The 22,901-nt window shown below is 39.3% G+C and overlaps 1 protein-coding gene across 1 annotated transcript in view; it reads right to left on the bottom strand.

Annotated features, from left to right (window-relative positions):
* Positions 1–19,666, bottom strand: part of LOC122965369 (pleckstrin homology domain-containing family G member 1) — a 75,744-nt gene extending 56,078 nt beyond the window's left edge. Inside the window, exon 1 of the mRNA XM_044329385.1 lies at positions 19,223–19,666. Coding sequence (XP_044185320.1) covers positions 19,223–19,316 — 94 coding nt within the window. The 5' untranslated portion in view covers positions 19,317–19,666. The remainder of the gene's footprint in view (positions 1–19,222) is intronic.
* Between the last annotated feature and the right edge of the window lie 3,235 nt (positions 19,667–22,901).

The following is a 22,901-nucleotide window of genomic DNA, read 5'->3' as shown; positions in this document are numbered from 1 at the left end:
AGGAATTCTCCTTATTAGAATCAGTGTGTCACTCCATGGCCGAACTTGTAGAGTGTCGACAGATCTGCTAAACACAAGGACGGAGTTGACAACTAGGAGCTGCTCTTAAGTCGAGAGTTGGAGCCTGGCCAAGTGTGTGTGTGTGTGTGTGTGTGTGTGTGTGCCGATGTTGTACAGGTCAGACTACAACCTTTACTCCTGTTCCAGGTTTCACATCTGGAGCTAATTATGAAAGGTGGACTACTAGTGGAGCTATGGAACAACGTTTTGATGAGCAGGCCCTCATTGTGTTTGGATCTCTTTGTGCTCATTAAGCAAGTGCAGGAGCATGAAGGTAACACAACACACATTCCTGCAGATCACACTATTCCACACAAATGTTGGCAGTAAAACAAAAGTCATGGAATAAGGAGTACCTCTAGCTAGCAAACATAGCTGTAAACAATCCAATAATTCAAAATATTAAAAAAAAAAAGTTGTGTGGATGGAATGCTTTCAACATGTTTGTTAGACCTGAAACCAGCAATAGTTGTTTTTTGGGGGCACTTGGAGGCAGTGGAAACAAGCTGTAACATGACATATGGTTGAACGTGTTAACTAACAGTTGTCTATTTATACTTTTTGCAAATACAGAACATTGGCATTCATATGGAGGTGGATGCCACCAACTCCTGGCTTTTCTAATGTCTGGCTTTTTAGCAGGTAAATCCTCCAATATGTTCACCAGCTAGTAGCTAACTGTCTCTCTGCTGTTTTGTGCTGGGCAGGTAGCATAGGGTGGGTTTAGGACAGCTGCCTGGTGTATCTGAACATGACACTAAGTGGTGAGTTTGAATCAAAATTGTAAAGTTCTGGTCCATATATTCAAAACAAAGAGCTGGAAGATGCTAACATGCTCAATAAAGCAAAGGGGAATTAAAGAGTCAGTCAGTCTTTGTGGATTTGTCACGGCCCCTTTCACATTACACATAGTAATTTGATCCATTGCTAATATAAGATGATTGAATAATAGAGCTTTAAGGATAAACACAATATATATTTGGTGTGAAACACTGAATGTAAGCCAAGTGTGTTTGTTTACAGTACAAGCAACCTCCACAGGGTGCCTTAAAATAATTTCCTCTCGGTATCATCATCAAAACTTACAAAATATGTTTAGTTAAAGGCATTTTCATTTTTTACCTTTGTCTCACTCCAGTTGTGAAACTAAAATTACACTTTCATTCATTAACACAAACAAAAGCTGTCATAATTAGCTTTACTGCTATCAGACAATCGAAACTGTTGTACTTTACCCTTTACGTCAGCTGAAACTTCAAGACCTATCACCTATAACCTATCACTTATCAGGAATAGGTTACTTCATATGACATCACCATTATTGTTTTAGTGCTCTGAAGATTAACAAGTAATAAAACAACATATCCTAACAAAGGATACATTTTACGATGCCTTTGACAGCCTGTTGTTGGTTACGTGTCTGTTTCTAATGAACAAACATGTGACGTACAACTGTGTGAGCTAGGTGGTACACAGCAAGGTACACTTCATACACCCCTCCTGCATGGACAGTTGGTCTGACCTCTGGGTCACGCGCCTGATGTTTGAGATTGGTACACCCCTTGGCAACATTCAAATACAGCTGCTCAGTCCTTTCAGCCTGCCGCTAGGAAAACAACAGTCAGCAAATAAAAAAGGAAAAGATTTGCCACTGAAGACCCAAAACAAAATTTATTTGGGATATTTTCAGTCACATGAGGCAAGCTGGTTAGTCTCTAATTTAATACAGCAGCTAAAAAAAGTTTGTTAGTTGCAATTTGCCAACTTCCTCACCACGGCTTTTTATTTTTGTTAACGTTTAACAGGCTGCACCGACTTGTCCTCCATTCATTACCCTCCTTCACTCCTCCTCTCTTGCCCTGTTTGCCTCTTTCACTTGGCTTTCTCATGTACATTGAAACGAATGGACGCCAGAAATAGTGCAGTGTATTCGGACAGGACTGTAGACATAACAAAAATCAGCGAGGAAAGAAGGCAGCCGCATATACGAGGCCTTGGGGAGTACACTGGAGAGGAGAGAGGGAGGTGCTGAGGCCAACAATGGCACACATTCACATTCTGCTTCAACCTACAGGTTTCCGGTGGCCTCATTATTTAGTAGACGTAAGTGGAACACCATTCAAATCTGGTATTCAAATTGTTGAAAAAGGTGCTGTGAATATGGAAAACTCTCTTACAATGCCAAAAGCTTAAGAGCTCTAAATGAACTGTATCATCATGAGTTGATCCATAAACAACAGATGGGTGACTAATTGTTTGGATTCATAGTAGTTTGGCCACTCAAACTCAAATATTTCTTCTCTAGTAAACTGCAAATTAGAAACCAGAGTTGAGTTTCTTAACAATTTTAAAATTATTATTATTGATTATTTGTCATACTTTTCTTATCATACTGTCACACTACTATCTAATTATCTAATGGTATCTTACTTTTCTCTCACCAAAACTTTGTAAAGATTGCAATCTTTACAATATTAATATAACTGCTATCAAGATATTTTAGTCACATTTCTTGTAAATTATCAGTGACACAAACAGCTCATACTGTTTTTTCCAAGCAATGAGAAAACGTCTGAGATTTGAGATGATAAACACATACCAGATGATGCTGTATCACTTGTTCCTGGAAAATGTAATTAAAGCGGCATGTTGTGTATTACCACCAAACACTGGCAGTGGGTTTTTTTCAGTTGCAATAAAATGAAACAAAAAGTATAATCTCTCCACAAAATCCCCCTGTCACTCCCACAGTTTCACCCTCATTCATCAGATTTTAATCTTTCTTATTTATACCTGATGACATCTCAGGTTTGAGGGTAGCCAATGATTGACCTGCCCCATACAAAACATGAATACTGGGGGAATTCATAGATTATTTCACTATTTAAAACCACAACCATAGAAAGAGCATAAATGGCATCCTACAAGTGAGAAAACTGAAAAGGAAAAATATAAAAAAATGGTGACTATATGCATTATCGAACACAGGAAAATAACAAATCATCTTATTCTGAACTAAGTATCTGATACATTGTGCAGGGATTCAGGCTCGTACATAAAGTTGGTAATGTAAGCTCTGATTCCCACCAATCTTGGGGTCACTCTTTCTAACCTCCTCGCCCTCGCAGGTCATCATTCACTAACAGCTTCCCACTGCCAATCGAGGGCTGAGAGGATATTTAAATAAAACTGGGGGAATTTATTTTCCGCCGCAACATTCAACTCCACATAGTTTCCCACTTCACCACCCTGATAAACTTAGCAAGGAATCCGCCCAACTGGCATAAAAATGTCTCTGGTTGTCATGGGACGTTTACTGGCTATGGTGGGCTGGTGACCCCTGAACCAACCCTGGAGTTCTCTCTCTTCTTTCTCTTTTCTCCTTCAGTAAGCAACATCCGATGGATCGTTAAAGGACTATTTCACTGATTACCACAATGAGGCAAGTAGAACAAGCCCTGTTAAGGTCAGTTCTCAATGTGGAGCTTTGGAATTTGGCTAAAAGCTTCTCTTTCTCACAAGTAGACATCAGTTGCATTATAACAACTTTACTTTGACAAATAAGTTTAATCAAAAAGTCACTGGTTTAGTAAGATAGATTCGTGAGCAACATGAAGCTGTGGTGAAGTCAATTATTGTCTCCTTCCTCTTTGGGACTGGGTGATGATTCAATATTGTTTATTGTCCTCCTTGTAAATCATGTTATCATTCAACTCTTACAGTGAGATACTCTGGTTTACAGTTAAGTTAAATTTTAACCATAATCAATCACTCCAAATCACAGGATCTGAAATATAGAGGTCAGACAGTATTATTATGGGTATATAATTATTGTAATATATGTTCTATTTATCTAAGGTTTTATTTAATGTGAATTTATAACTAATGGTTATAAACTAACTAATTTTATGGATGAATACATTTAACCTTGAACCACCTGCAGGGTAGAGCAGACATACACACACACACACACACACAAAAGAGCAACATTTAGCCACTTCATAAGCAGGTGTGTTTACATGCCCTTATACAGAATTAGCCCCACTCGTGCAGACCGGAGCTCAGATAGGAGTTGAGACACACTCAGCAAAAAACACAAAGCACCACATTCAGCCCTTCATAATGTTTACAGACCCTTAGCAGGCAGTGATAGCGTCTACAGCCACTGTACAAAAGAGTGTGTCAACAGAGCTGTGCTCCCATATATAGCCACTACTATTAGGATTCCTTTCATACTATCTGGAATTAGCCTCCTACATTCAGAGCAGGAGTATTTCAGCCTCACCCTGCCCCGGACCTTTGACCTTTTAGCCTTTAGTTTACATGGCCACAACCTGCAGGGAGCCCTGGACTGAGAGGGGCGAGTGCATGAGAAAACCCTGTTCAATGTTAGTACAGTGAACATAACAGGCATATTTAAAAACTGCATTTCATAGGTTTTTTTTTTTTTTATTTCAAATGGAAAACAGTGATGTTTTCAGATTCACCACCATGTGTATTCAAGTATATCAAATGGTGTCTGAGGAATACTTAGCGAGAGGAGCTGGAATGTGCTCATGCTCAGTCCATAAATTAATCCTTCAACTAAGGTTGGAAAAAAAAAAAAAAAAAATCATCTAAATTTGAGTTGTGACAACAGCAACATGCAGGAAAACACAGAAACACAATGTGTCCACACAAGCATTATATTACAAGCCCTATACATGCTGACATTACATGCACCAGAGGTTAGCAATATCTACCCTCTGAGCATTGTAATTTATACAAATATAAATCTTTGCAGAGCAGCACTTAAACTGATTTACTTCTAAGTAACTCTACAATCTTGGGTAATCTTTCCCTTAAGAGTGTATCTTGTTCAACCAGGTGGGTATTAAAGCTATTCTGAAAGCATGCATTAAAATATTTTCTAAGGTTACCGTTTTTAAGTGTTAAAGTCAGTGGGCCAAACTTTCCCTCTCCTCCTCACAAACCTTGTAATTAGGTCAAACATGTTTTTACAGCAGATCTCTAAAGTACTGTAAGAGGTGGTTAGTATTATAGAAAAAGCTTGAGTGCACACATGCACTTAAATCACAGCCTATAGGTATGTCTTTTGGAATGTCCTTTCCCCTGCTGAACAAATGCAGACATCCATTTGTTATTAGGTGCACAGAATGTCTTGTGACATATAGTACATACTGTATTTATGCACAAATATGCCCATACATTCATTTAAAACAAAGTGCACGGGTGTGCCGAACAGGCGTGCATCAAATCAGAAAGTTTCATGTGTGTTCTTTTGACAGCTCAGGTCAAGTCCACTGTGCCCTCAGTATTCCACATGTCTCTGCTCATGTGAGGCATTTTCTCTGATTCAAACCAGACACACACACACACACACACACACACACACACACACACACACACACATACCAGCACAGAACTAAAAACCTGGGATGACCTGTGTCATTTTTGCACTGAGCCAAAAAATGACATCAAATATAAATGCTACCACCTTTAAGCACCTTCAGTTGTACAAAGCTGTCTGAATTTAGAGTGTTTCAAGTAGGACTTATTTGCTTTGTGTTCTGGGTAAATTAAAAGTCTAAAAAGCTCATTTGGAAACAAATAGATATACCATCAACATGATCATCAAAGGCATCCAAATGGCATATTAAAACATGCTACAGGATGTGCAGAGAGAAGAATTTCCTAAAGAAAATCCCCAACAGGATGAGGACTGCAGGACATGCTTTAAAGGGGACACATCATGCACATTTCCAGGTCTGTATTAATATTCTGGAGCTCTACTGGTATATCTTTGACTGACTTACAGTTCAAAAAAACTCCTTATTTATCTTACACTGGCCCTTTATGCAGCTCCTCAGTTCAGCCTCTGTCTGAAACAGGCTGTCTTAGCTCCTGTCTCTTTAACACTCCCCTCCCAATGAGCCCGCTCTGTTCTGATTTGCCAGCTTCAGGAAGATGCCCCTCAGAGGACTTCCAACTTTATTATATTATATTACTTGAAATAGAAACTTCTCAAATATATCTGTACATGTTCAAGCCTGATTCAAATCCAAAATATGTGAGTGTACAACAGGAACAACCCATGGAACAACCTAAGCAACAAAGGCTACGACATTACAAGCCATCCACAGACCCCTCCACCTCCTAATAAGAAAGCCAGCTTATATAGATGTCATGTGAAGTACGTCACTTCAGAAATGTTGATATGATACGTATTGTTGAAATGTTAATATGCTACGTATTACAGGTGTTGAAATGTACATATTCAACGTACCTGTGGTTTGCAGAAACGTACAATGGTGTTTTATTCTGGTGACCAGGCTGAAATTTGTCACCTTATATAGACTTCATCGGTCTCATGGCATCTATTTAGGATGTTGTGGGAGCTCAACAGAAGTCTATCGGACTACCCTGCACATTAAAAAATGATGCTAAAGGTGTACCTAGTGCATTAAAAAGTGACGCCACAGGGTCCTGACCAAGCTTCAATATGTGACGAGTTGGGAGTGAGTCAAACACAGATCTTAGTGCAACTATTTTAGGGCTTTTCCATTGGCACTTTTTTTGCACTGAGTCAAACCATACCGTGTTGATTTGCATTTCCATTACCAGTCCATAACGTGCCAAGTTGTGCCGAGTTGCGCCCAAGGTGGACTATGTCCAGAGTCGGGCCAAAGCGTGCCCTGCCGGCCTCCAAGCGGCTTGTGGTGACCTCTCACCAACCACGGCCCACCCCCCCTTTGCCCCACTTCTCCCTCTCGAACAAGTGTGTTGCGAGACTCAACTCATTTCTGCTGGAGACCAGAGAGAAAGCTGTTTTGAAACGTAGTCTCAGTACGTTTGTAGCTTCCAACTGAATCTCTGTGGTTTGAAGTTTCTGTTTGTACTATCAGATATCTGCTCTATTTTACACTTCCTGATCACTTTCAGCCCTATCAGAGCCGCGTTAAGTTACTGCTGATGAAAACATTTCCTGCTGCTGCTGTTTCATATTAAAAGCTTTTAAATAACAAATTAACAGAAGACTTTCATTGTGAAGAATTTGTAGGAAATGAAATGTGTTTATCCACCGTTTTACAGCTGTGACTTTGATCACGAGTCACAGCCATGATGTATACAGCCCTCTGCCTTCGACTGAATACGGGCGTGTCATTAGTTATCAACACAACTTCAAGCGGGTAGCCCTGTTGTAATGGAAATGCAAATCCCTGCTGTGCTGGGCTCACGTGCCGAGTCAAGCCAACTCAAGCCAACCCAGCATGTGTATGGAAAAGGCCTATATGACAACTTGGTGGTGTAAGATGGCTTCCTTTTTGGCTAAAAACTTGTCCTCATTTATGGGCACATTTTGTGTATGTTAGACAAGATTAGGACCAAACTACAACCTAACTCAAAAGACCAATCCCTGAATCCACTGAAGTCAGATGACACAAGCAGAAATTCTTGTATGCACACTTATCTACTGCAGCCCTAATTTAGTTTTAGATGAACAATCAGGAGATGAGTACCCTAGACTCAATTGACCGTGTGAGGGTCACCTCAGGATATGCTTGGCCAACCTTGTTTGATGATTTTGTGTGTGTGTGTCTGTGTGAAGTCTGTTCTTCATGCAGATCAGGTCAAGGTTGCCTATGTGGGTTATCTGTATTTAGCCCCAAGGTAAGGAGGTCAGGTCAGTTTTATATCTAGATCAAGTCTTGACAGAGGACAGTCTTCTTTTTCCCTTATAGAGAATGTTTAATCCTCTAATCACAAGGCTGCAATGAACTATTTTCTTGCAGGTGTTGGATGTATCCACCTGGTAATGTTGTTACCGTCAGCTTGGACTAAAATAATATTGTTCATTAAGTTATAAAATATGAATAGCAATATAACAGCCCAGTACTGAACAGACGATCCAGACACTGGATTAGGAAAAAAAATTGGTTTTGAAAATGATGTTTGTCTAGCAGCCTGTCTCACTGTAACACAGCAGTCCAAAAATATCTCTGTGCAGTGCAGAGCAGGTCTCTGCATGTCCGCCTGCTGCTCCAGTCTCGGCTACCAAAATATGGGCTGGACCTGAAGAGCAGCCAAAAAACGTGCACGCACGTGCATACACACCTGATTATAACAGGAAACACATGGAGATATCCATCAACCTTTTGTACTTTGACAGGCATTCACACAGACATACACACAAGTGACAACAAACCGTGAATTTTGGAAATTATAACAGGAAGCAGCGGTCACAGCAGAACCTGCTCATCCATCAAGGCAACAGGATGACACAAATAAAACACACACGCATGCACAGAGATAATCAGAACCTCCCAAAATAAACCAACTTTAATGCCGACCAAACGTGCGTGTGTTTGGCAAAAAACATCAGTTCTTTAGATAGTATTTGCACCTTATGACTGAAGTTAGTAAATTCAACTTGAAACATACATGACCTCATTGTTACACTGACATCTATCTCTATGATGTCAGGCTGTACCCTGTGTGGCTGCCACACAGCTTTGCATGTGCAAGGGCATACTTTGCATGTCAGCCCAGACCGGCGGCAATGTTTGCATCTTCACTCACGGCAGGTAGTGAGAAAATGTCAGGTGTTATACTTTCTGATAGAAGCTGCAGAAGCCATCCTTACACTCAGAGTTCTATCTAGATCAGCTTAAATGGAAAGCTTTTAATAGATGGGTGATGCTCAGGCTCCTAACACACAATTAACTAAAGATTAAAAACATAGCATTTAGAGAAATCTTTTAAATATCACTAAATGCAGGGATCTGTGAAGGAGCGTGCAAAGGAGGAGTGTGTATCTGTTGACAAGCTACGTTTAAAGATAGATGCCCTGCTTTTTAGAACAGCTCACTTCCTTTTCCTGTATGGCGAGCAGGAAAGGTCATTCAGCTGTGCAGCTGTCCGTGGTGGTCTGGACGAGGGTTGAGACAAAGCTCAGTGATGATGGATGTGAAACAACAATTCCCCTTTGGCTCACTGAGAATAACAGGATTGGTCATATTTAATCGATTTTGCTTACATCCATGTGGCTCATGACCCATTAACCCTCCAAAAAGTGTTCTTTGTGTACATGTGTGTATATAGGTCATCATTGCTAATGAGCTGGCTAGAAACTATACATGCACTAAAACTTGAACAGCTCAAGTTCTTAAAGTATTAAGTGCAAAAACAGCAGAGGAATAATTAGAGAAATTGCCTTTTCTATCTGCTTCCTCCTCTGCCATCTTCTTCCCCCCAGTCTCTTCCCTCTTGTCAACTCCTTCACGCCTCAGCTCCTGCATGTGACCTCCCAGCAGGGTAGACTGCCAGTAGCAGGTGAAAGATCGTGACCCCCCAGACAAAGACTCACTGCCCTCCTCCTGCAGGCAGAGAGAGCTCAGCTCCAGCCTCGAGCAGAGATTAGGAAAACAAGGGGATATCACATCTCTCAACACTAACTATTTATCAGGGAGGATTCCAAAACACTAACAAAGGTAGCCCTCACTAGAAACAATAGAGAAAATAATTTGTTTTCCAGGTTGTCTTTCAAAAAAATCCTTTCATTATTTCCTCTCATTCCATCCCATTGTTCTTGCAGTGCCCCAAAAAGTGCTGTAACTGGTCAAAAATACTTGTATACTTGATATGTATCATGCCTCCTATAGAAGCAAGAGGCACAGTTGGGTCTCTTCCACTTGCACTGTAGTGTGTTTGAACTGCACATGTTATCTGGAACTGCTTTAGGCAGAACAGAGATAAAAGTGTTGGATTACACTGGACATCAGGATGGCAGGTATATCATCATCAAACACAAGGATGTACACACACACAAACACACACACATACACATACATACATACATACACACTTAACTTCCTATAAACCATTACCATCAAACGCACGGATGCTGTACATTTGCACACACACCACCTGGACCTCAGTATAAATAGGGCAGGTTGTGGAGTGATTTAAGATAATCTTCAAGGGAGAGAAACGTGATACAGCGCAGAACCAAAGACATCCTGTGGAGCCATCCGTCTGAAAGTCCTCCAGTAAAAACATCAATCATGGAGATGCACATGGAGAAAGCTACTTGACAGCTGCAGCTCATCATAAACTTGACCAGCTGTCACCACAACGGGTTTGTTGCCGTGTGACAAAAAGATTTAACAGAGAAGAGTAGAGTACTGTAGACCTAGCAATGGCTGTTTGAGGCTGTACGGACATTAGTCGCCTCTGAGTTTCCACAGAATTAATATCTTAATTACATGGAAAGATCTTGTCAGAAAATATTTGAATATATTTAACTGACTCTTTTGTATTTCTACTCTTATCTTGGCCAGTGAGATCACACATTGACAGCAGCACTTTCAGAAATACTTTAGAACTGATAAAATATGGAATTTCGAAATATTTCAAACAAGCAAGAGTCTGGAGGTATGCTAGTGGCCTGCTAACATCAGAGAGCTAAAATGCTCACAATGACAACACAAGCATGCAGGGCCATTTCTAGCTTTTTGGGGACCCTATGCAAAATCTTGTTTACGTCCTACCATACCAGCATCACCACATAAGGGGATGAAGGAAAGGTGTAGATGAAGTACAAATGGTGGCTTGCCATCTCCTTTGTCAAGAAGAGAATCCAGAATCCAAGGTCAAAGGCATGGTATCTTTGGGGAGTCTCAAAAACCTGTGACTTCTGGTATGACATGGTGCTAACAAGCAGCAAGATTTTAGCTCTCTGGCGAATCTTAGAATTAAAAGTCTAAAATTAGAGACTCTTCCACTAGCTGAAATGAAACGAGTGCACATAAATTAGGTAAATACCATAAATAAACATAGTTTCTTCTGTGTTTTGCTGTCATTTATGGTCACGCTACTCTCCTCTGCTCTCTGTGTTTCACCGTGGGCAGGGCTCACACACGGCGAAGCAGAGGAGAGACAGCGAACCAGGTGAAGTACTCAAGTTGATGACAACTACACTTGTTACATTACTGTAAGTACAATAAAAGCTTTACAAGTAAAAAGCCAAGAAGAGTAATTTCTTACTGTAATCCATGCAAAAGATGGACAGACCCCAAATGACAAAAAATACTCCCATTAAGAGTGTGATTTGCGACACAAACAACAGAAGCATAACATGAAACGATAGATGATTTTCTATCATCCCTCGATATATATATCATCATATCGCACAGCCCTAATCCAAAATGTAATCAAAGCCCCGGGAGGAGATTTCTCATGGCCCAAGGTATTCTACTAAATGAAAAATTTAATTTGATAAATATGTACAGACCAAACAATGACAATCCCAAGTTTTTCAACAATTTATTCCTTTGTATTGCTGACCTACCTGGCAAGCAAATCATACCTAGAAAAAGATCTATTCCAAAACCAGTGCAAAGACACAGAAATAGCATCAACTGCTCTTACTTAGAACACAATACAATGAAATATCAACAAGTAAAGCTGCATCAAGCTTAATTAAACACAAGCAGTCATATTATGACCAAGGGGAGAAGCGAGGGAGACTCTTAGCATGGCGTATTTAGTAACAACAATCAGTAAGTGGTATTAGCTATGTAGAGGATGATAAAGGTAATACTATCATTGATCCTACAGAAATAAATAATGCATTCAAATATTTTTACGATAAACTTTACTCTAGTGAATCCTCTCCAAATTTCAATAAACAAAACCAATTTCTTCTTAAATATCCCAAGCATATTAGAAGAATGTAGATTAGATTTAGATATATCTTGAGTTTAACTGAAATCTCAGAAGCTATAGACTCTACAAAGGCAGGAAAAGCTGCAGGCAGTGATGGCTTCCCAATTGACATCTAAGAAATTTAAGAATAAATTACTGACAGCTATCCTGGAAATGTTTCGTGAGGTACTCCAGAATGAAATTCTTCACTCTCAATGCAAAACTTGGAAAACGGGGTTACTCCCTGACATAATGGGTGAGGACCAGAATGGGTTCATTTGGGGTAGACAGGACATTCACAATGTTAGGCTTATTTATTTTTATTTTATTTATTTTTTCATAAGTTCCTGACATTTCACTGGGGTATACAGTATATGACGATATTTGTTTGAAAAAAAAAAAGGGTAAAAGCTGAGCTGCTGGTGATAGACGTCATTGTAGCATGTATGACATTGTCTAGCCCACAACGCGGTGTGTCTAATATGCAGTTAGCCTACTTAGGCAAGTCTTGCTAGGTTTAAATATGTATGGCCAATAGAATTATGAATATATAGGAAATAAGCACCCTTCTTCCAAAGATTCTTGTGCACTGCAATACATCACCTCAATACAGCATCTCCATCTAGGCTTAACAGAAAGAGGAGGGTCTGTATTTTTTACAGCATTGAAAATCCTACCTTTGGGATTTCTAAATACCCAGGTATACTGTAATACTTTGAAGCTGCCCAAGCCTATTGCATAGTCAGAAAGATGCGTCAGATACTGCTCTTTTGGCACTAGATGCAGAAAAAGCCTTTGATAGGGTTGAATGGCCATATCTATTTGAGATACTTTCAAGATTTGGCTTCTGGGAAAGAAATTGCAACAGACAAACCAAACACTGGCTTTATAGAGGGCCTTTCATGTTTTTTGCAGCCACCGTAGGTTCTCATACACACTTGGAAGAAGCGGTAGAGGGGTATTCAGTTGGTTGCAATCTGCAACCTCACTGCTAGATGCCACTAAATCTTACACAATGGACCTTTAATTGGTAAAATTAAACTTTTAAAAAGAATATACGTCCTAAATTTCTTTATTCATTTCAGAATATTCCATTGCCCCCGCAACAAATCTTCTTCCAGAGACTAAAAAAAGCCTTCATTAATTTTATCTGCAATAATGCCCAAGGCTAAAATTATCTTTGCTATACCTACCATATGAAAGGGAGGACTTCAGCGTCCCAATCTACAGTGGTACCACTGGGCAGCCCAGTTGTAAACAAATATGTTCTACTTCTCAAAAGAATCCCCTCCAGCCTGGGTAGATTTAGAGACATGCTCTGTTAAACCAGACCTTCTGTTGCATCTGTTCATGTACTTATCCAAAGTGAAAGCTTTGAAGAAATCAACAAATAACCCTATTATACTGATCATATTATCATATTTCAGTCTGATCTGGGGCAATGCTGGTTTAAACCTGGAAGAGCAGATGGGGGCTTCTGTATATGGGCGGAGAGGGGAGGAAAATTGGCAATCTAGGGGAAGCTCATGTCATTCCAGGAGATAACAGAAAAATTTGACCTACCAAGAAAACAGTTCTTTAAATACTAGCAATTATGCAGCTTTATCTACTCAAGTCAAAATATGTAATAAGTCAAAAATATGCCATTCCCACCCTTTCCTCACTGGAAGAACAGGTCTCTAAGGACTGTTATGGTAAAGACTTGATTTCTTCTTTCTATGATTTCTCAATTTCTGGTTCCCAAGTGTCCTCAGAGGAAAAATGAGAAACATGGAGGAGGGACTTGAATGAGAAAATAACATTGGAGGATTGGAACATGGTTTGTGAAGATGCACAGAAATTATCTATAAATACTCGTCTAAAACTATTGCAATATAATTCACTCATGCATATATATGTAACACCAGTTACGTTACATAGATTTGACAACAATATACAAGAGTGAGGGGGAGGGGGAACATTGTTTGTCCTTGTTATTTGTAATTATAAAGGAAAACTAAAACTTTTTTTTTTTTTTTTTTAAATAGCGTGTATAAAAACAAGGCTATTATTTCAGGTCAAGTCTCAATTATCTATGGCCATAGTAAATCAACAAATCATTCGACTCTCAATATGCTACTATAACATAACAGCAATTAAATGAGTTCAATCATTTTAACTGTACAGTATCTTCTTTTATGAACTGTTTCTCCTCTTTTTAAGATCAATGATGAATTATGATTACACATTTCACAAGAATTTATTGTATTTTTCACCATGGGCTAAGGTACAGTTCACAGTATTAATTTCTTACACACCTCATGTTTTTATAATAGAAGTAACATTTAAGTGCTTTCACTTCTATATTATCTCCTTATGCACAAATAAACTTGTTTATCTAACTTGTGCGTAGTCCACGTATAGCAAGAAACAACCTTGCAAACATGTTGATGTTTAAGCAGTTATAATGTTCACCATGTTCACCGTCTTAGTTTAGCATATTGGCATGCTAAAATTTGCTAACTAGCTCTAAACAAATAAACAGATGATACTGATCGAAAAGTGATTGTTAGTTTGTTACATGAAAAGTTTAGCCAAAGTAATTTTAAGTCATCCTGAGGTGGGAGAAACATTTCACTCATAGACACAAATGTCATTTTCATTAGGTGTACTGGTTACTGTATCTGGGACCATGAAAACACAAATTTTTGTGCCAACCCATTGAGATATTTCCCAGGATAAGTGAAAATTCAGAGTGAGACAACACCTCCTCCACTTCTACACAGCAATAATTGGAAGTATCCTCACATCATCCATACCAGTCTGGTTCAACAATTCAGACAGCCAAACTCACAAAAGACTCCAGGGGATTGTCAACAAGTCATCTAAAATCATTGACACCCCACTTCCATCAATGCTATCTCCATCTATCTATCAATTACAAACAGTAAAAAGTGCACATAAAATCCTCTCAGACCCCACTCATGCAGCTCACCTTATGTTCTAGCCGTTACCCTCCTGGAGGCACTATAAATCACAGGACAAACTGTTTCAAAAACAGCTTTTTCCCCCACTGCATTACGGACCTTAAACTCCTTGGCACCTTAGCCATTTATCCCACCCTACCACCCCCGAAAATGAATTGAATTTGACATTGACATTGAAGTTGACATCAAAGAAAAGGACAGGGGATCACAAAAGTCAGTAGGATTCATTCTCTGGGATTGTCTGTATTAAATATTGTGGCAAATAGTGTGAACCAAAGTGTTGGACCGACAGACAGACCAACATTGCCCTGTTTACAGGCATGACATGCCGATAGTGTGGCTAAAAAGAACCCCCTACGACCACTTACTTCATAAACCCAAGACCACAATGTCATTAGAAAACGAGCGGAAGACAGTAAATCATCAGGACCAAACTACTGACAGCACAGGATAGGAGAGGGTTTGATGTGTCCAGGGTTTAATGTTACCGGGGGGTGAAGGTGCGAAGGTCGTCCAATCTCAGGTTACATTCTCACGAGTTAGAAATGGGGAGAACACCTGCCGTCCTTCTTTAACTGTGAGGGGGGAAACTGCTATCTAATTATTCTCCTCCCACCTCCTGAGCAGGGATGAAGCAGAGTAAACACACACAGTGTAGCCTAATATAAATTATAAAAATGATCTAATCCATTTTTAATGTTGATATGACTCTACTTTCAAGACATAATAAATAGCACAGATTATTGATCTCTGAAAACAAGGTGTATATTTTAAAGGAATAGTTGTGGGATAGCAGTGGGAAATACACGTTTTTGCTTTCTGGCAGATGGTAAGATAATTTTAATATCACTTTCATGTTTACTCATTGGTTTGACTGTCGAAAAAACATGTAAAAAAACCCAATTACAATTAATTGTGTAACAGGAGAGGGGGTTAAGTGTCTTGTTAGCCAAGAAATAGTCCATAACCATAACCATAAATTACATAATCATGTCATTTTTACACTTTGGTTTTTGTATGGATTAAAAAAACAAGATTTAATGTTTTAATTAATGGATTTTAGAAGTGCTGTAGTGCAAATTTCGCTAGTTTCCCCCTGTCTCCAGTCTTTGTGCTAAGTTATGCTAATCATCTGCTGGCTCCAGCTACACATTTACTGCACAAACAGGATAGTGGTATCAATCTTTTCATGTAATTCTCGCCAAAAAGGAGAGGATGTCATTGTGATAAAATGGTCTCGCCTGCTTTACTTGTCAATCACAGATGCAAAGTATGATATGGGGATCTCTGAATTTTTATCTGAATTCTCAGAGTTTTTATCAAACGTAGTCTTTAGTACAGATAAAGTAATTATAGTAGGTGACTTTAATATTCATGTGGACATCGATAATGATAGCCTTAGGACTGCATTTATCTCATTATTAGACTCAATTGGCTTCTCTCAAAATGTAAATAAACCCACTCACTGTTTTAACAACACCCACGACCTTGTTCTGGCATATGGCATTGAAATTGAACATTTAGTAGTCTTTCCACAAAGTCCTATTTTATCAGACCATTACTTAATAACTTTTGAATTTCTATTACACACCATTAGACAAAATGTCTTCACTAGATGTCTATCTGATAATGCTGTAGCTAAATTTAAGGAAGCGATTCCAGCAGCATTTAATTCAACGCCATGTCTCAATACAACAGAGGACTCTTATGCTAACTTAAGTCCCTCCAAAATTGATCTTCTTGTTGATATGCTGCAGGCTCACTGTGAATGACACCCGACTCTATCGACCTTTAAAAAAAAGAAGATAATAAAACAAAAGAGGTTAACTCCATGGTTTAACTCCCAAACATTGCAAAAACTTGAAAGCATATGGTGTTCCACCAAACTGAAGAATCTCGCTTAGTCTGGCAGGATAGTCTTAAAACATATAGGAAGGCCCTTTGTAATGCCAGAGCTGCCTATAACTCATCATTAATAGAGGAAAATAAAAACAGCCCGAGTTTCCTTTGCAGCACTTTGGCCAGGCTGATAAAGAGTCATAACTCTATTTATCCATGTATTCCTATAGCTCTCAGTAGTAACGACTTCATGAGTATCTTTGATGATAAAATTCTAACTATTAGAGACAAAATTCATCACCTCCTGCCCTCAACAGGCACCGATTTACCCTCAAACACAGGAATCTTAGAAACAGCTATAAAACCTGATATATATGTAGATTGTTGACCTTCCTGAACTAACTTCAACAATTTCTTCATCTAAACCATCAACCTGTCTTTTAGATCCCATCCCAACTAGGTTATTTAAGGGAGTCTTACCCTTAGTTAGCACTTTTTTACTAGATATGATCAGTGTGTCTTTAGTAACAGGCTATGTTCAACAGTCCTTTAATGTAGCTGTAATTAAAACTCTTCTTAAAAAGCCTATTCTTGATCCGGGCATTTAAGCCAACTATAGACCTATATCTAATCTTCCCTTTCCCTCCAAGATCCTTGAGAAAACAGTTGCTAATCAGTTGTGTCACTTTCTACATAACAATAGTTTATTTGAGCATCATAGCACAGAGACAGCACTGGTGAAAGTTACAAATGACCTCCTAATTGCATCAGACAAAGGACTTCTCTCCGTATTTGTCTTGTTAGGTCTTAGTGCTGCACTTGACACCATTGACCATCATATCCTATTACAAACTGGAATTAAACGCATTAAAGGAACTGTATTAAAGTGGTTTAAATCCTATTTATCAGATCGATTTCAGTTTGTACATGTTAACAATGAATCCTCCATGCATGCAAAACTGAGACATGGAGTTCCAAACACATTGCAAAAATCAGGCACATCCTGTCTCAAAAAGGTGCAGAAAAAACTGTCCATGTATTTGTTATTTCTAGGCTGGATTATTGCAATTCCTTATTATCAGGCTGCCCTAACAGGTCTCTAAAGACTCTCCAGCTGATCCAGAATGCAGCTGCATGTGTACTGACAAAAACTAGGAAAAGAGAACATATTTCTCCCATTTTAGCTTCTCTACACCGGCTCCCTGTATAATCCAGAACAGAAATTAAAATTCTTCTCCTCACCTAAAAAGCCCTTAATGGTCAGACGACATGATAAGGTTCCCAGAATCTCCAAAAGTAGAATAGGAAGCAGGGCTTTTAACTATCAGGCTCCTCTCCTGTGGAACCATCTTCCAGTTTGGGTCCAGGATGCAGACACCCTCTCTACATTTAAGAGTAGACTTAAAACTTTCCTTTATGATAAAGCTTATAGTCCGGGCCAGCTCAGGCTTGCCTTGGACCAGCTCCTATTTATGCTGCTATAGGCCTAGACTGCCGGGGGACTTCCCATGATGCACTGAGTTCCTCTCTCTTCCTTTCCCTCTCCATCTGTACGTATTCATGAACCATGAATGCATTTTACTAACTTGGCATCTTCCCTGCAGTTTTTGTGCTTTCTCGTCTCGCAGGTGAACTTCAGTCCCAGACCACCTGCTGCCTGTGGCGGCGGACCACCTGCTGTCCCCTTTGTCCAGCTTGACACCCACTGCTACCACTATTATTATGTCATATTTCTATTATTATTGTTGTTATTATTGTTGTTGCTGTACTTCTCTGTGTCTTTCTCTTCCCTTTCCCCCTCCCTCCCTCTTTCTCTCTCAACCCAACCGGTCAAGGCAGATGGACGCCTTGCTCATGGGTGAATGTTGGGTCTTTGTAAAATAAGGAGTACAGTCTAGACCTGCTCTATATTAAAATAGCCCTGAGATAACTTCTGTTATGATTTGGCACTTTATAAATAAAACTTACTTGACTTGACTTGATCAGAGTTAACCTTTCTGTTCAGCGTGAATCAGCACTTTTTCACAAGATTGAGTGATTTAGTGTGAGTCATCTGTGAGCGCCAAGAAAATGGCACAGTTTTACCCCCAGTTCTTCCATCTGCTGCTGTTGCATAACAACCTGAAGTCTGTCCAAGTTTTTTGAAAAGAAAATCATGGTTGAATTTAAACTGTCAATTTTGACATATTGCTGTGTCCCGGGAGCAAAAATGATGCTCCAGTTATATAAGATCAATTTCAAAAGGGTCAGAGAGGCAGAGTTCATCATGTCTCATCACCAGACTATAATTCAGCAAAACTCATGTTCCCTCTGTCCATCACACACACACACCTAACACATGGCATCTCCTAATGAAGAGTGATTGTCTTTGCCCGGTGTTCTTCATTATTTCTCCCTCTTATGCAACCTGTCCCACCATCAGTCTCTCCATTATCTTCTATCAGCTATCATCTCTCAGTATTTATCTCTATGAGGCCAGCAGTCTGACCTGCAGGCTGCTGTACCTGCGCAGCACAACAAACACACCTGCTCCTGTGATCATGTACTGGACGCTTGTTTCAACTATGCCTGTGGGAACATTCCTTTTTACACATACAGTGTAGAAGGGACTCGACCTGCTCGGCATGTGCAATTAGACAATTTTCACTCACTGCTTTTCTTTGAAGACGTCTGCAAACGAGCAAATCCTTGATTCCCTGCTGCCGCCAGACGCGCTGCAGCTGCTGGAGACAAGTCGTTCTTCATTAAAATCGCCAGAAAATTCACCTTCACACTTCAATACACTGGTTTCACGTTGACCCACTTGGCAACTTTCGCTTTTGCAAGCACGGTGTCCTCATTTGGTCGGCGTTAAAACCACAGTGCCTCCCTGAAGCGTTGCGTCACTGACGTGCAGCTCACCTGATGAGAGGGGAGACTCTGCAAATTAGACTTTAAAGAAGCCTACTGCTAGTGACCCGAAGAAGGAAATTGGCCTCAGAGGTGCAGGAATTTCTCATGTTGCAAGTTTCAGATACAACCAGAACAGAAAGCTCTGATATTACTAAACTTGTTGTGGCTATTGTGATGTTTAGCACAATATTGTGTCTTGTATCTTTTGGTTTCCACAGGCAAGTCATGGGGCAGAGATGACAGTTTTCTGGCCTTTATCCTTATAATCTATACAAAAAATATACGATACAAATAGTAAATCTATGAAATAATATATATTACGCTTCTTTTTTTCTCGGGGCATAAACTGGATACTTTTTTTTTTTTTTTTTTTACCATATTTTGCTTATTTAATCAAGCATTATCATTCCCATAAAGACTGCAGAACCCCAGAGTTTGTAATGGAGAACATGTCCAAACAAAATGATGACATAACAAAGCCCAAAAGCTACTGGGCTTCAAAAAATGCAAGTCAACAAAGTTATTACAAACAACTCATATTTTATTTTATCTGTGTAATCCTAAAAAGATTTGAACTAAATAATGCAAGAACCAGATGAATCCTCCTCTTGTGTGCATCTGCTGAGAATTATGGTAATGTAATGCTGCAGTCTCCACACTGGGACTATAACATGTTGTTTTATGCTTTCAGCTTGACAGTGTTCTCTCCTGCAGGAGAAGATTACTTAGCTCAAGATGCTCTTAAGTAACCTGTGTGGAATTCAGAAGTCCCTGAAGGTTCTTGTAGGAATTACAGACAGTAGCAGAGGTCACATGGTTTTAGTTTATGTCAGGTCTCAGGGTCGACCTTTAGGAAACACTCTGTGCAAAGAGGTGCTTTCCTGTTTATGTGTTTTCTTCATATCCAAAATATTTGGAGACTTACAACAACCAGCAAAAACTACATTCCCAGTTGTAAACAGGGGATTTTTTTCCCTCATTATATTACCGATCTCTTGCCGTTGCTGGATGAAACAGTGATTTCTTTAGTCAGATCAAATTACGTAGCCTTTATATGAAGGTAATCGTAACCTATAACAGAAGCTGGCTTTAAGGCATTTGAATCCTTGAAGTATATTAGAGATCATGGTCAGATCTTTAAAATACTCTATCCCCCAGGTAGGAACATCTGCAACTGTGTGGGTATGAAACAAAGTATTGCTGGAGAATCATGTGCTAATACTTTCCCTTGGATATGGTAAAAAACAAACAAACAAACATGGGTTTTCCTTAACATATCGGACATCTTACAACATGCATTTGTAGAGACAAAGTTGCTTTGAATGTCTTCTAACACCTTGGAGAATAGCTTTTGTCCAAAGTATACAATAATACAATAGTTTGTAGACACATTGACATTTACCAGTAGTCAGTTCCAGTATCCTCCCTGCATGCAAACAGAATGTAAAGGAAACCCAAAACCAAACTCCATCCTGTATTAATAGCCTATCATTAGGGCAAAGAAACATTTAGGGGCAGGATGTGTGTGTGTGTGTGTGTGTGTGTGTGTGTGTGTGTGTGTGTGTGTGTGTGTGTGTGTGTGTGTGTGTGTGATCACTGAATGGAAATTGGGTCATAGTGGAGAACCCATGGGGATAGAGCGGCACAGTGCTATACCTTTCCATCATATCCCTGCTCCTCCTTTTGTATTCTCTTTATTTACGCACTTGAAATAGTTTTTGTGATTAAATCTTTCACTGTAATCTTATTTTCTGGAGAAATACTAAATGCAGATGTTTGTCACAGTTTTCAGTTTTTGCTTGAAGAGAACCATATCCCTTTTGTCTGGACAGTATTGTTAATAAAAATGATCTTTCCTTCTAATCGTGATTTATTGGTCTCATTCCTTCTACTGATTGGTGAGTAATATCTTCGGCGCTGGTGAGTTCGTAGCCGATTTGATTGTCCCACAGGGCACAAAGTTGGCCTCAAAGCCTTCCCTTACAGTATTATCTTTCCCACAGCAAGATGACTTCATTGTCAACTGAAACCGCTGAAATCCTGTAAAGTGATAAAGATTTCCCCTCAGGTAACAGCTGAACAGACAAACAATGCCAAAGCTGTCTGTTAACATCGTTGTCCTCTCAACATGTCAGTTTCTAGTCCTCCAGTGAAAGAAATTATAGTTGGCTAATAACAGTTTGTGGCGTTACATGTATAGGCATGCCTGACTATTTTCAGTTAAGTGGAAGCCCTGTAGTCCAAATAGTTTTGAGTTCAAGTAAGAAGTTTTCGGTCATGAACCTTACTTGTAGGTTAGCCTGAAAACAATTGCCACTGGCTGCTACTGGCAGTGATTTTAAGTATATTGTTATTGGTCAACAAACCTGGTTAAGCTGCTGTTGTCAAAAAGGTGATGATGCCTGTTTGTTTTTGATATTTGACAATGAACTCCACGTTTTAGCATCCTGCATTCTCTATTATTATAGCTAAGCTGTGGTTTGCCAAAAAAAAAAAAGACAATCTGATGAAATTAGTTCTATTTGGTCACTTTACAATATCCAAGTGCACTCTTGTGTCATGTGACACTTATACAAAACACCAGGAAATGATGTGCTGTTCAAAACAGACATTTATCTCAGATGACTTGGGCTGTGGGACACACAAAATGACTTCCTGACCTCAAGATAAAGATTTCCTGCATTTAATGATGTTTATGCACATCTGATGATGTGTGCACATGAGTTTTGGAGTTGTTTTTGCTTTAACATTTCCAGCCATAGTTATCCATTTGTATCCATTGTCTTTAAGATGTTATTAAGCATTTAGCTGCCATTTCTGCTGAACAATTTTACATGAATCAAGAAAGTTTTGAAGGGACCAGGGGTTGCTGCAGGAGGAAGATCATTTCCCATACAGGCTGTGTGTTGGATCAGCTGAAAAATCAAGTTGTTGTCAACATTCATGATAAAACTACTGAGCTGAAAAATAAATATCAACGGAAGTATGACACATCATACCCTTAAACTGGTACAGAAATGGACCAGATGTGCAATGAAGTAGCAAGTTTACACCATGGGAACAACTGGTGCCAGAGGAATCCTGTAATGTCAAAGAACATTTGGAGCAACATGGAGACGTTTTAACACATGAATGTGATGATATTTAAGTTTGCACACTAAGAGCACATCCTATTATGATCTTACTTAATATTATTAAATATTATTTATGTTTCATTTAGGACAATGAAGCAAAAGCACAAGTAACATATAAAAGGAACTGTTGAAAATGCCAACATTTAACTCATGCGGGTCACACCCTTTATCATTTACTGCTGGTTTTCCCTGAAAAAGATAAATGCGTGCATAGACTCAATCACTATGTAACTCATAGTGTGCAACACAGATGACTGAAGTTAATGTGGTAGTTAAGACAAGTTTATCTGTGACAGACTGTAGA

Source organism: Thunnus albacares, chromosome 16, assembly GCF_914725855.1.
Source record: "Thunnus albacares chromosome 16, fThuAlb1.1, whole genome shotgun sequence".
In the NCBI taxonomy this organism is placed as follows: domain Eukaryota; kingdom Metazoa; phylum Chordata; class Actinopteri; order Scombriformes; family Scombridae; genus Thunnus; species Thunnus albacares.
Note: the sequence above shows the minus strand (reverse complement) of the source record. Positions and strands in the feature narration are given on the sequence as shown.